Source organism: Aspergillus brunneoviolaceus, assembly GCF_003184695.1.
Source record: "Aspergillus brunneoviolaceus CBS 621.78 unplaced genomic scaffold BO95scaffold_4, whole genome shotgun sequence".
Classification (NCBI taxonomy): domain Eukaryota; kingdom Fungi; phylum Ascomycota; class Eurotiomycetes; order Eurotiales; family Aspergillaceae; genus Aspergillus; species Aspergillus brunneoviolaceus.
Window position 1 is genome coordinate 469,031 of NW_020290734.1, and position 12,137 is coordinate 481,167.

Here is a 12,137-nt window from a genome sequence, read left to right on the forward strand (position 1 = left end):
GAGAATTGACAATATTAAGACTAGGACTGAGTCGAACTGCCTTAGCACTAAACATATACAAAAGTCATGGCCGTGTCATCAAGAGCATCATCTTTCGAGTCGCCCTGATACGTGTGTATATATATGAGAAAAGACTACCCGAATCATGTCCCTCAGGCTAGAGCACCTTCACCCGCACCCCCTGCGTGTCAGGCCGCACGTGCGGCAGGAACATGTCGCGGTAGAGTTCCACCGACTCGCGCCCCGTCTCATACAGCTCAAACTCGAACCGGCGGTAGATGTTCGCCAGCGCAATGTACATCTCCGCGTACGCGAGATTGATGCCCAGGCACGACCGAGTGCCGCGACCAAAGGCCACCATGTAGCGTGACAATTTGCGGCCGTCGGGCGCCACGGGGTCCCCGAGCCACCGCTCCGGCTTGTAGGTGAAGGAGTCGGGGAAGATCGCCTCGTCGTGGTGCACGGAGTAGATGTCCATGCTGATGGCAGTATTCTTGGGGATCACCCACGACTTGTAGCTGAGCGTGAATTTGTCCGAGATGCGTGGACCGCGTTGTACAACACCGTAAGACAAACGGATGCCTGGATTTGTGAGCGAGGATACAGAGAAAGGCTGCACAGTGGCAAGTGGCAAGTGGGGGCACATACCCTCCTGGATACATCCCGTCAGGTACGGGAGTTTCTCCAGCTCCTGCAGAGGCGGCATGTTCGTGGGATCGGGGATCGCAGCCTTCAGCTCCTCGCGAAGGCGGTGATAGACTGAAGGCGTGCTCAGAATGTGGTAGCTGGCGACGGTCATCGCGAATCGGGTGGTGTCGAACCCGGCTCCAATGACAGTGAAAGCCTCATGATGCAGTCGCCGCAGGGTCTTGTCTTCGGGCGGCAGGTCCGAGTCCAGCAACGCGGCAAACACCGTGTTCCGATCGGCTTCCCGCGTTTTGCCCTGGGCTTTGATGGCGAGAATCTCCGCGATCTGGCTGGACATTTCCTGTTTCCCAGTCAGTATGCAACCGCACCCGTGGATTCACAGCAAACATACATGGTTGTAATGGTTCACCGACTTCATGCCCGGTTGGAACACCTCGACCACCTTTTCCGGAAGCGCATTCATGAGGGTGGACACCCAAGGGAAATGCGCGACCACGTGAACCACATCCAGCAGATCGACCATGGCCTGGATAAACTGCGAGCGGAAGTCGGGGGCTTCGATGAACTGGTACCCCCGGTTAAAGCAGTATTGGACGATGATGTCGGACGCAATGCATCCCCACATCCAGTCAAACCGCAGAACCTTTCCTGTGCCCTGATACTCCCGACGGAGCCGATCACAAAGTTTGTCCAGCTGCTCCTGCATCATGGGTGTGGCCTCGGTGATGGTGCGCTTCGAGAAGAACGCATTTAGAGCAACCCGTCGGCCGTGGTGCACATGGTGCTTGGGGGTTGGGAAGAGCCCAGTATCATTACCGAACCGATGCTGCCAGTGCTCGAGTTTGTCCCACGGCAAAGATTGGGAGTAGAGATCCTCGAAGAAAGAAGAATCCTGAATGTGAATTTCATTCGGGCTGATTCGTACGATGGGTCCTACAGCGAGCACGGTCAGCGGAGGGAATATTGACTTGAAGATATGCTCCAGTACTAACCATACTGCTCGTGAAGCTTGCGGTAATGGAACAGAAACTGTCCTCCCGGGGACTTGAACACTTCGAAATATGTCTCATACCATTGGGTGAAGGCAGCGAGTTTGGGGCCCGGGAACTTGGCGAGCGGATGGAGGGTGATGCGATACAGCCCGAGAGCCAGGAAGTATACTAGGGAAAGAGTCGTGGCAATGCCACATAACAGGAGGGGGGAGTCTACAAGAGACTTCAAAGAGACCACCAAGTCTTGAACCACACCCATGGCGTCGGAGGACAGGGATCAAGCAGCAAACAGACAGAGGATACCAACTGAACACCAAGGGGGGAAGGGGGGTGGACCCGAGATTCTGGGACCAGGTGCAGATAAGTAATGTCGCGTCGCCAGGCAGGCGGACTGGCATCGAGGGCGTAGGCCCCGTCCAGTGGCAGCCGTCATCGATGACCCGAGGGATTGGATCATGAGTCTTCACACGGTCCCGATGGGGTTGGCTTGGACAAGAAACGAATCACCTACACTAGTCATGCCCAGTCGTACATGCTCGATAAGTCAGTACTTAGAGTTGAGGGGGGGGGGGGGGGGGGGTGGTTCCAATGCTCCTCGTCATCTCCTTCCCTTCCTTCCTTCGGTGGGCCAGGCCCGTGCGAACCATTGAAGCTGCCTACAAGGACTAGACCGCCGGGTCGGGAAAGGCTCTTTTGCTTTCGGACTCCAGTAATGATTTTGGCCGGGCTGCAGAATTATGCAGACAAGCAGCAGTGCAGACAACGCAGTGCAGCCAGCACATTGCCTCGCCACCCGGGTTGTGGTTGGCTGCCAGCCCCAACAGTTGCTAGTATTATTGTGTCCACTTTGTCAATGGCTTGCCATTGGCACTGTGGCAGTTCCATTTGGGCAACCATCTACTCCGTACCATCTGGGCTTCCACTCCGATCTTCTTTCATCACCATTCACTGTGAGCGAGTGTATCTGCGAACCCTGCTCTGTAATGCAGGCAAGGCCAATGAGCGGAAGATTGATGCGGGCTGGGATGGGAAATAGCGATTGCCCTACTTTGTTAGTGGCGGACGCCGTCTCCCGTCATTCCCGTCAGTTGCTGTTCAGTCCCAATACGGTGGACGGCGGGCCCGGGGTATCGCATCCACTCTTCTGCACCGCACTGACTGACGGGTGCTAACTTGCTAAACTTGAGGGTACCGTTTCCGGCATAATCCAATATTGACACACTGCACGGCAGTCAGTCCAAAACAGAAGTTGGAGCAAATGGGTGTACCGGTAGATGCACAACAGACAGACGGGCTGAATAATTGTAGACTCTGCCGGGCGTGAATGCGTGAATGATGCTCATCTCGATGATCGACTGCATTACCCATGACGGGTTCGAACAAGCACAGAATAATGCAATCTTGTCTCCTCGTCTCGAGCGGGCCCGCCCTTGAAGCTTCCATTCCTTCATCCCTTTTTCCTTGCCTTTTTTTTTTTTTTTCCTTGAGCCTTTTTTTATTTTTTTTGATTTATTTTTTTTCTCCATCCTCCTCCTTCCCGTCAACCCCTCTCAGTCTCAGTTCAGTTCTATCCCCGCTGGCTGGATACGAAAGTGGAGACTGCACACTGGGACTAGCGCCGGTAAGAGAGGGCCAGCAGAAACTTGCCGAATTGCCGGAAAGTGCAGCAAGTGCAGCAAGCGCAGCAAGTGCAGCCAGTGCAGTGCGTAGCAACACAGCAGAACTGGTTTGTCGATTCCAGCGACGGGGGTCTGACTGGTTGCTTTCCCCCCTCATAGGCCCCATCGAACCATGAACTTTAATTGCTTCGCGGGTGCGACCAGACCAGAGACACTTGACTTTGACAGGACCGTCACCGTTTCATCCTCCCTGTTTGACCCTCTCTAGTAGTCTCTACCCAGAGGAGAGTGGAGGGAGATGACTGGACCAGGCTTCACCAGACACTCAATGCCTGCGAGACTGCTGCAGTAATGACACACTGCCGAAGTCCATGTAGGGGAAAAATAACTGTCTTGCAGGAGGTGGGTGGGAAGTGGATGGAAGGACCCGACTGGAAAGGCCCATGCAGAGACGGATGAGGGCCTACGAACCCACTCACTGAGTTCACATCCGTCTTCCCCCCGAGGCAACCGGCGGATAACCACAGAACCCAATAATTCTGGTACGGGTGGTAAGCTATTGCAAGGCGATCATGAGCAACTCCCCCGTGATGTGATGTTTTCTGTCCTGTACTTTGGGGAGAAGAAGGTTGCCCATCGCGGGTCCAGCGACACGCAATGGTCCGACCGATACTATTCCATAACCGGCAAAATCCTGACAGAACTCAAGGGGAGAGTCAGTTCGCAACCTTCAGCTGCATTGGCAGGAGTGTAAACTATATGAACGGGTGATGGAGGGAATTTGACCCACCCAATCACTCAGTCGGCGATGCGTGGTTTGACCACCGCCCAGCATTCCTTTCTTCCCACCCCCCCTTCGATCGGCAGCAATAGTCATGCACCCACCGGAATAGTGTGGTCATGGCAGCAGCCGTCCCAGCAGCGCGTCCGCCTGCAGCAGCTCTTCAGTCCTGGGAACCCAACCAAATCTGGCTTTCCAGTCGAGTTCGATAAGAGCACGCACGGCTTGCCAATCGAAATCTGGCCCTTCGCTCAAGCCACGACCTTCATCTTTCCCAATGAGGCGTTCCCGCGAACAAAGGTTGAGGGAAATCGCCATTCACCGCTGCCTTCTCGCGCCAGACGTTGTGTAATCACTCCCGGACTGGAATAGGGATCTCGACGAACAGTCACGAATTGTAGCCAGGAAAATCATGAAACGCTGGATGGGATACCATCCATCCGATGGCGCAGAACACAAAAGGGAGCCAACCCCCTCCCCCTGCAGAGATCGGACGAGAACGCCAACGGTCGGCGGTCGGACTGGTTGCGAAGAGGCTTCCATGGTGGTTCGGCGACCACTAGAAGCCAGCTAGCAGGTTAGTCTAGCACCCATGTCGCCAACGGACAAGCCAACGAGGCGTGTCGTGCAGAGGCCCTGTCCACTTGCTCGGGCCCCCTGGCCTGCAGGGCCGGTGAATTAATCCCGGAGCCCGTCGGACACACACCCCCGTCTCGTCTCAGACTGTCGTTCTCCACGAGCACAAATCTTGATTGCGTGCATATTCTCACCTGGAGACTGGAAAGTGTTGCGTGGTTGAGCCAACAATTCAAAATCATGCTTTTATCCCGGTCGCACCGCCGCGCTTGTCCTCCCGAGACGAAGCCCCCGACCAGGATAATGTCGACATATGGTATCGACCGTTTGGCGGACCATCTTTGTCTGTGGTCCAGGTGAGCAGGCAGGTGCGATATTAGCATGGTTGCAGGCCACGAAGAACTCAGAGTATCATGGATAAGCTTCTCTGAACAGATATTAGCGGGGGTCGCCAGCAGAAGGATCTGGCGATCGGCTTGAGCCATTTACCTCGATCAATCCTTCAATGATGTGGTCGCATTTTGACAATGTTGCTTGATTGTCGGTCTCACGGCTATCACTGTTTCTGAATAGGACTCAGCGTTCATCGAGAGTAGTGTCTTTACTTCTGAAGAGATGTGGTGCAGCCTTCCTGGGTTCCTCGCAATGATGTTGGGAGAACCGCTCTCTTGCTTGTGAGGGTGTTATCGTGCTGTAAAATGATGAGATGAGCATGCGCCAGACAAGAGAATCACATTTTCATCTGGACAGGCAATCGCAGGCGCGTTCTTGCTCGCGATCCGAATGCGCAAGTTGGTGGTACAGTAAGGAAGAGGAAGGGAGAGGTGGTCCGGGCGACTGGCCGTCAACAATGGTGGACACCGGGAATTTCAGGCTGGCGTCAGCACTGCAAGTGGATGGAACTTCGTCCCTGCAAATGACTCAGCCAATAATTCGACAGGCTGGAAAAAGAACCCCTTTCACTGCTGTCATACTGCTTCAGGTTCACTCTTCTTCAGCGTCATCTTGAGACACAAACATCGTGCTCCAAATCGATGTACAGTATGCACTGTACCAAAACCAAGTCAAGCACTACGATCGAAGTTTGATACCGGGATGATCCTCTTCATTTCAGGCTTTCAGGTTGTAATTCTCGATCGGAAAGTAGTTATTGGATCAAGCTTGGGGTCCGCCTCGGCGAAAAGTCAATAGACTTCTCGTCAAGGTCGCGCAAGCAAGAATGTATGACATTCAGATCTTGATCTGCGCCGGTAGTTCCATGATTGAGAGAAACATGTGAATTCGTCCTTGTTGAATTTCAGGTCTAGTGGAACAAGCCACCCTGAAAGACAATTCTACCAGAGGAGTATATCTACGCGGCGAGCCTTTCGGCCTGTCGAGATTGACCGTTCGTCAACAGCATGTCAGGAGTATGATTGCTATTTCTCACCATCAGATCATGCGCATGATTTTGTTCCATGAATGACAATGTCGCTCCCATCTTGGAGATTGTATCTCGAGCTCACGCGCCTGAATCATCCTCTCGATGCAATTGTGATCTACCTGCCATGCGCTACCGGTGTCGTCCACGCTGCCGTTGTCTCCCACCGGCAGACCCTTCCTCTGTCCCTAGTACTTCAATGCCTGATCGGATGGCTCCCGATATCGGTGCTCCAGACGAGCTTCGCAAACACCATCAACGATATCCTCGACCAAGACCTGGACCGGAAGGTGTCTCGGTGCCGGAATCGGCCTCTGGCCCGGGGAGCTCTGTCCACGACCCAAGCCAGTCTCTTCGCTGCGATCCAAGCGGTAACGCTCGTTCTTCTCTCCATATGGGCTCTTCCCGGCGCCTCTCGCATCTATCCCATCGCGGCTGTTGTCAGCAGCTGTATTTACCCCTTTGGGAAGCGCATCACCAACTATCCGCAGGCCATTCTCGGGGCCGTGTTCGCCGCAGGCTTCCTCTGGGGGTACGAGTCCACTGGGCTGCGCCTGGCACCTCAGGCTCCGATGGTGAAGATCTCCGCGGGCAGCATGATGGGCGTTCTGTGCTTGTGGGTCGTGATGCTCGACGTGATCTACGCATTTCAGGACGTCGCGGATGATCCCCGCGCCGGGGTCCGGAGCATGAGCGTGCGATTCCAGAACTCGAGTCGATGGCTCCTTACGGTTTTGGGGACCATGTACATGATACTTCTCTTGGTGAGTGGGGTTGCTGCCAGTCTGGGCCGGAATTTTGTGGTTGTTGCGGGATGCGCGGCGACAACTCTCGTCGTTAATCTGTGCTGGGTGGGTGTCACATCTAGGGCGAGTTGCCGGTGGAGGTTCAGGCGGGGGCTTCCGTTGATGGCGGGGATTGTGTTTTTGGGTCTGTTTGGGATCGCGTGTCTGAGGGGTTCGTAGGTGGCACAGCTGCTGCGTCAACATGTTCGGTGTCGTCGGTGTAGAATACATGCACCTGCAGCTCTCTGCAACTGCGTTCCTGGTCTAGGGCAGCAATGGAAACAGAACTCTTTGAAATGCTATATACCTTTATCGCGAAACCAACCTGCACCATCGTATACAATCAGCACATATGCTATACCACAACAATGGACTCCTCACCACCCGCCCCAAAACCCCTCTCATGAACCTGACATCAACCACCCAAACCTACCCTCTCACCCTCTTTCCCCTCAGAAACTCATAATCCGGCATGGCCTCCTCAACCGCGCGCTCCAACATCGCGGCGATCTCCTCCCCAAACTCCCCTCTCCACTTCATAACCTCAGCCCTTACATCCACCGCGGCCGGCGTCTTCTCCTTCATCACGCCAGATGACCCCTCCAGCGTGGACAACATAATCCTGGCCGCAGCATAATAATCCCTCTGCTCCTGGGTCAGCACCCCCTCTTCCTCCTCCTTCTTGCCCCTGCGCTGATGCGGCTCGCCCACGCCCCACTCCCACTTGACCACCCCCTCGTCCAACCCAGCCAGCCGACAAAACCGTCTCACCGCCGCCGGCTCATGAATCAAATCATGGGCATCAAGCAGGAGAACCTCCTCCCCCGGCTTCTGCCGCAGACACCACTCGACTAACCCCCTCGTCCACCGCAGGGACATATTGGTCGCCAGCGTGCCGCGCAGCGTCTCCTCGTCATCGACCAGATACCCGGTCTCGCCGACCTTGCGCATGGCGCGGTAGAAGCTCGGGAACGCGAGGGCCGGATGCCGGATGATGAAGGCCAGGCGCCAGGTGCGGAGGTATTCGTCGGGAAAGATGGTTTCGTTGCCTGACGAAAACGTGGCGGTGGTGGTGGGGCCGTATGTTTCGGGCAGGGGCAGACGGAAGAGGGTCTCGTCTGCTTCTCTTCTGTCCGCATCGTCCGAGGCCGACTCGTCTGGGTCGGTCGGGTGGAAGGAGACCGGGTTGGCGAACCAGAAGGCGTGTTCTTTGGCGAAGGCCCGTTTGCCGTTCGTGGCGGCCTCGGCGGAGAAGGCCTCCAGGGCATCGAAGCACGACTGGAAGACGGAGCGGACTTGCGCCACGGTGGCGGGGGGCCAGGTGGCCGGCGGGGTGATCAGGACGCTGCTCTGCGCGGCGGCTGTGAAGGCATCGAAGAAGAAGTAGCCGCCTTTGTTGTTGGTGTGGAGGGCGGGTTGGGAGTGGATGTTGAGGACTTTGAGGAGCAGGTTGGAGGCGGTGCGCGGGACGCTGACCAGGAGGAGGCGTTGTTGGTCCGTGGGGTCGGTTTTGGTCATTTTTTCCCTGTTTTGTTGGTGCTTGGGGATCAGTATTTGGGTCAGTCGTTTACAGTGTGATTGATTAGATCGATTGCGCTGCAGGATCGCTGGATTGACAGCCAGTGAGCGGGAGCTCGGGTCACAGGTTAAGCTTAAGTGAGGGTGTGAGCAATGAGAACCTCAGAAGATGAGGACATACCGGGGCCCGATGGCGTGATTTCAGCCTCTACTTATAGTTCTTTAGGCTTGGGGGCTTGGACTAGTTGGTTAGTGGTTGTTGATGGCGCATGGACTACTGGAGTATAGTCTGAGAGTATACTGTACACTATACCTTAAAAAAAGCCCTCATTGTACAGTACACATGACCCCTCAATCGGCCCACCCTCTCGACGAACTCGCGAAACTTGCCTCCATCCCTGCTCGACCTCCGACAGTGGAGGCTCAACACGGGTAACAGGCTTGATCATTGGCTTGCATTTGGCGATCGGCAAGGATTGTGGCTGTTAGGCTGTCAGAATTAGTAACGGTCTCGGTCGCTCGGCTTTAGGACTGTCCGATTAACAGCGATGTCAAGCACTGAGGGCTGGGATGTGGTGACAGATGCAGATCATCCCGGTCACGTCCCCACTAAACTTGTCCCAGTTGAGGCAGAAAGCGTAGAGGTCACCATGTCACTCGCGGGGATTGGTTGGGGTGGGGAGGATAGTGCTTGTCCGAGGTTTCACAAGATGAATGGAGATTGGACTGGGGTCTTGGTGGGTGGGTTCGACTCCGACGGAAGACTCAGGCCCGCACCAGTCGTTGAATGATGGGGGTTGCAGTTCGAGTGGAACCGTGCATGTCAAGCTAGGGTAGGGTAGGATAGTCTAGGGGCTGGGAAAGCCTTGACCATCCTTTGGGGAAGAGATACACAAAGTGCTTATCAGTTGGTGTTTCATCTAGAAGAGCAAGCATTTGAAACTCTGCATCGTCGCATTACAATCAATGCATGCAGGATCAAGACCTGGCGAATCGGTTTGAACACTTGCTGGAACATAACCGGGTTTTCACATCATGTTGAACTTGATGAGATGAAGATTGCGTCTGGCCCGAACGACATACCGTACATCTAGGCTGATTGTTGCACAGCTCTACCGTTGCTACGTTTCCTGGTCCTTGGAGACGGCAACGGTGAAACCGCCTTCTGCTTCTATTACCGCTCTCGGCTTATCCAGATACCATTCTGAGCGCGATGGCAACTTTGCATGCCTGGATTTCAAAGTCCATTTTGAGCTTAGACGAAACGGACGAACCTGCGGCTCAAGGCTGGACGCTATAGCATGACACTTACTTTAGCGGTTCACCTGCGCACCAAAGGTCCGAATCCACGACCAGAAAGAATCATACATCGGTTGTTGACTTCACAGCTCCTCCCCCCCTTTCATCAAGCTCAATACTCTCCCTCGTCACAGAGATCTGGACACTTTTCATAATAGCGTTGGTCCGTTTAAGCAGACACGGAGTCTTAGATGATGAAGCCGAGGCCGATGTACCTTGCAGGATTGGCTCGCGGTCCGTACCATTCCTCCTTGGCTGAAGAGATGGGTCTTTGATGTGGCGCGACAACTTCCACGCCGTGGGCGCTGTTGGCCCACTGTTACTGTGAGATCCTGATATCTCTTCTGTGTAGGCGAAGCCTTGGTCGTCTTCGTACACCGCGACAAACAGCTTGAGAGACGATATTGTCAAGAGTACGATGCCGAGGCTCATATGAAGCTCTGCGGTAGTGGTGGCGTAGGCTCCAAGGAGGGTAGGATCGGACGAACCGATCTGTCTCTGAACGAAATACAAGTGGACAGCGGAGAGAGGTATCAGTCTGTACAAGAGTATAAGCGGAGTGTGCTTCAAAGAAAAGACGATCCACGGACATAATGCGAAAGCTGAGAATACCCAAGACTATCATCTTTTTCCTTGGGGATATCTGGACATTCAGGATGATCACCACCGGGTAGGACAGAATGAACGCTTCGAGAATTATGTCGAGCGCACTGATTGCTCGCCAGCGTGGCAGCTATTAAGAGTATCCAGTGAGTATTCATTTATCCCACACTATTCCAATCATACTCGACTCACAAGGCCTGGACATTCATGGTCGATGTCGACCCAAGGATCGCTACTGCATCGAATGGCTAACAGGAGCATTGCCAGAAGCGTCCACAAGATACATGCCACCAGAATAGACTTGATCATCCATTTGGTCCGAGGCAACGAGAGATTTTGGTAGAACAGCATTGTGCATATCTTCAATAGCCCTAGGATGAGCACATACAATAGGTCTGCTGCATAGCCGGCCTGGGGCATAAGAGACGTGGAGCTCAGTCACGATACTGATAGAGCACGGATGTGTACGTACCCTGAGCATAGAGGAGGAGTCCGCAGAACGAAGTATATCTTTCGACTGGCCCCACCCAAAGTGAACTTGGACCAGCACCAAAGACACTTGCACGCAGGCGCATGCCTAAGGGAGTTGAATCTCAGTCAGCGAGCCAGCGGGACAGGAGCTTCCGGCGGGGTTGTTTCAGCACAGCTGCAACCTTACCACAACTACAAACAGAACATAATCATCACGTAAGAGAATACTTCGCTTCGAGGATGCGAACATCCGGATTCCGAGGGACGCCAAGACGAGAAAGAGTCCCAGGGAAGTAATGAAGACAATCAGGCCGTTGTGATTATGCTCGTTTTCTTCGGTCAGGGGAGAAGAAACCCCGGGCGGCAGGGACGAGGAGCGAGTGGCCATCAGGGAGGAAGCTATTGCGAACTCAAGCTGAAGGACTGGAAGAACGGAGGTTGCATCGCTAGGACGAGTATATCAACAGGCACCTCCAAGAGGAGGGACTGTATTGAAGCATGTTGAAGGAGACCAGCAACGTATTGAGAGCATAAAGGTCAGCCTAGCTGGCGACACCAATGACTTCTTCACATCATCTTTTTGCTTTTGCTCCTCTAGGAAATTGCGAGGTGCGACTGAGCAGAGATGACCCTTGCAACCCTGTCTGACACCCTGCCATGATTGCTACCTTTGGCGCCTATCGGCTGTCTGCATCACCGCCTTCGAGGATTTCTTCCTGATGAAGCTGAACGTACATTCGGGGAAATTAGTCCAGATTTTGATCCCATTCCCGCAATGGACAGGCGGCCCTGCTCTCTCGGACAATAGCTAGCGTGGCTTTATGCATACTTTGCCACTTGACCACCGGTCGCAAATCATGAAACCGAAGGTACATGAGGGCAGTCTAACGCCATCGCATATCCCTTGAGGAATTGGAAAACCGACTGGACGAAACCTCTTATTGACTTGTTCAATCTCTTCAATTCCGCTGAGGCAGCGCTCGTCCACTCATGAGTTCCCGTGTCACTCAGGCTTGACTGACGTGATGGGAAATGATGACTGCCGTCGTCCTAAGGCCCAAACCTCGTATTTCATCTATCGCAATGTCTCGGGGTGTAGTATCAGCCACGATTGTGGCCTTGTATGATGCTTCCACGGCAGTCCCCAGGCTGCAATTGTAGATTCAAGCCTGTCACAGCCAGATGAGCTTCCTTGATGTGCCAAACACCGGGCGTGTCTCGTAGTGGTGACAAGAGAGAGAGACCAATTGGAATTGGCGTGGCCAAAAGTACGTTACACGACTTTCCAGCGCGTTGTCGACCTCGTTTTCCCTCCCGCCATGAGATGGGCTCACGTGGTGGTGTCAAGCATGTTTTTCCTCCGTTGTGTTCTGCACCGGTCGGTATCCCCAATTCAACCATTCCGATGGAAGAGGGAGAAGGAGA

The 12,137-nt window shown here is 54.2% G+C and overlaps 6 protein-coding genes across 6 annotated transcripts; 2 read left to right on the top strand and 4 right to left on the bottom strand.

Moving 5' to 3' along the window:
• Positions 1 to 29: 29 nt before the first annotated feature.
• BO95DRAFT_404136 (cytochrome P450) lies at positions 30 to 2,179 on the bottom strand. The gene is made up of 4 exons (XM_025583949.1): positions 1,641 to 2,179; positions 1,040 to 1,581; positions 649 to 988; positions 30 to 582 (listed from the first exon to the last, which is right to left on the bottom strand). Exons 1-4 carry the CDS (start codon positions 1,897 to 1,899, stop codon positions 158 to 160), a joined length of 1,566 nt encoding a protein of 521 aa, XP_025447135.1. The 5' UTR covers positions 1,900 to 2,179; the 3' UTR covers positions 30 to 157.
• On the top strand, positions 2,036 to 2,841 carry BO95DRAFT_158216 (uncharacterized protein). The gene has a single exon (XM_025580704.1). The coding sequence runs from the start codon at positions 2,173 to 2,175 to the stop codon at positions 2,674 to 2,676; it is 504 nt and encodes a 167-aa protein (XP_025447136.1). The 5' UTR covers positions 2,036 to 2,172; the 3' UTR covers positions 2,677 to 2,841.
• Positions 2,842 to 4,515: 1,674 nt separating this feature from the next.
• Positions 4,516 to 5,211, bottom strand: BO95DRAFT_158342 (uncharacterized protein). The gene has a single exon (XM_025580709.1). The coding sequence runs from the start codon at positions 5,099 to 5,101 to the stop codon at positions 4,619 to 4,621; it is 483 nt and encodes a 160-aa protein (XP_025447137.1). The 5' UTR covers positions 5,102 to 5,211; the 3' UTR covers positions 4,516 to 4,618.
• Positions 5,212 to 5,851: 640 nt separating this feature from the next.
• On the top strand, positions 5,852 to 7,203 carry BO95DRAFT_158326 (4-hydroxybenzoate octaprenyltransferase). The gene has a single exon (XM_025580708.1). The coding sequence runs from the start codon at positions 6,078 to 6,080 to the stop codon at positions 6,999 to 7,001; it is 924 nt and encodes a 307-aa protein (XP_025447138.1). The 5' UTR covers positions 5,852 to 6,077; the 3' UTR covers positions 7,002 to 7,203.
• On the bottom strand, positions 7,126 to 8,736 carry BO95DRAFT_158295 (uncharacterized protein). The gene is made up of 3 exons (XM_025580706.1): positions 8,653 to 8,736; positions 8,521 to 8,580; positions 7,126 to 8,346 (listed from the first exon to the last, which is right to left on the bottom strand). Exon 3 carries the CDS (start codon positions 8,337 to 8,339, stop codon positions 7,251 to 7,253), a length of 1,089 nt encoding a protein of 362 aa, XP_025447139.1. The 5' UTR covers positions 8,340 to 8,346; positions 8,521 to 8,580; positions 8,653 to 8,736; the 3' UTR covers positions 7,126 to 7,250.
• A 798-nt stretch (positions 8,737 to 9,534) lies between these two features.
• On the bottom strand, positions 9,535 to 11,456 carry BO95DRAFT_158236 (uncharacterized protein). The gene is made up of 5 exons (XM_025580705.1): positions 10,900 to 11,456; positions 10,714 to 10,818; positions 10,434 to 10,652; positions 10,229 to 10,371; positions 9,535 to 10,176 (listed from the first exon to the last, which is right to left on the bottom strand). The coding sequence occupies exons 1-5, from the start codon at positions 11,098 to 11,100 to the stop codon at positions 9,702 to 9,704; spliced, it is 1,143 nt and encodes a 380-aa protein (XP_025447140.1). The 5' UTR covers positions 11,101 to 11,456; the 3' UTR covers positions 9,535 to 9,701.
• Positions 11,457 to 12,137: the final 681 nt, after the last annotated feature.

Coding starts and splice junctions, on each gene's coding strand:
- BO95DRAFT_158326 (XM_025580708.1), top strand. CDS start 6,078: ATGACAATGTCGCTCCCATCTTGGAGATTGTATCTCGAGCTCACGCGC.
- BO95DRAFT_158236 (XM_025580705.1), bottom strand. CDS start 11,100: ATGGCCACTCGCTCCTCGTCCCTGCCGCCCGGGGTTTCTTCTCCCCTG. Junction 10,372..10,433: donor ACCATGAATGTCCAGGCCTT/GTGAGTCGAGTA, acceptor TACTCTTAATAG/CTGCCACGCTGGCGAGCAAT. Junction 10,177..10,228: donor ATTCTCAGCTTTCGCATTAT/GTCCGTGGATCG, acceptor ACTCTTGTACAG/ACTGATACCTCTCTCCGCTG.
- BO95DRAFT_158216 (XM_025580704.1), top strand. CDS start 2,173: ATGCTCGATAAGTCAGTACTTAGAGTTGAGGGGGGGGGGGGGGGGGGG.
- BO95DRAFT_158295 (XM_025580706.1), bottom strand. CDS start 8,339: ATGACCAAAACCGACCCCACGGACCAACAACGCCTCCTCCTGGTCAGC.
- BO95DRAFT_404136 (XM_025583949.1), bottom strand. CDS start 1,899: ATGGGTGTGGTTCAAGACTTGGTGGTCTCTTTGAAGTCTCTTGTAGAC. Junction 1,582..1,640: donor CAAGCTTCACGAGCAGTATG/GTTAGTACTGGA, acceptor TGCTCGCTGTAG/GACCCATCGTACGAATCAGC. Junction 583..648: donor GACGGGATGTATCCAGGAGG/GTATGTGCCCCC, acceptor TCACAAATCCAG/GCATCCGTTTGTCTTACGGT.
- BO95DRAFT_158342 (XM_025580709.1), bottom strand. CDS start 5,101: ATGGCTCAAGCCGATCGCCAGATCCTTCTGCTGGCGACCCCCGCTAAT.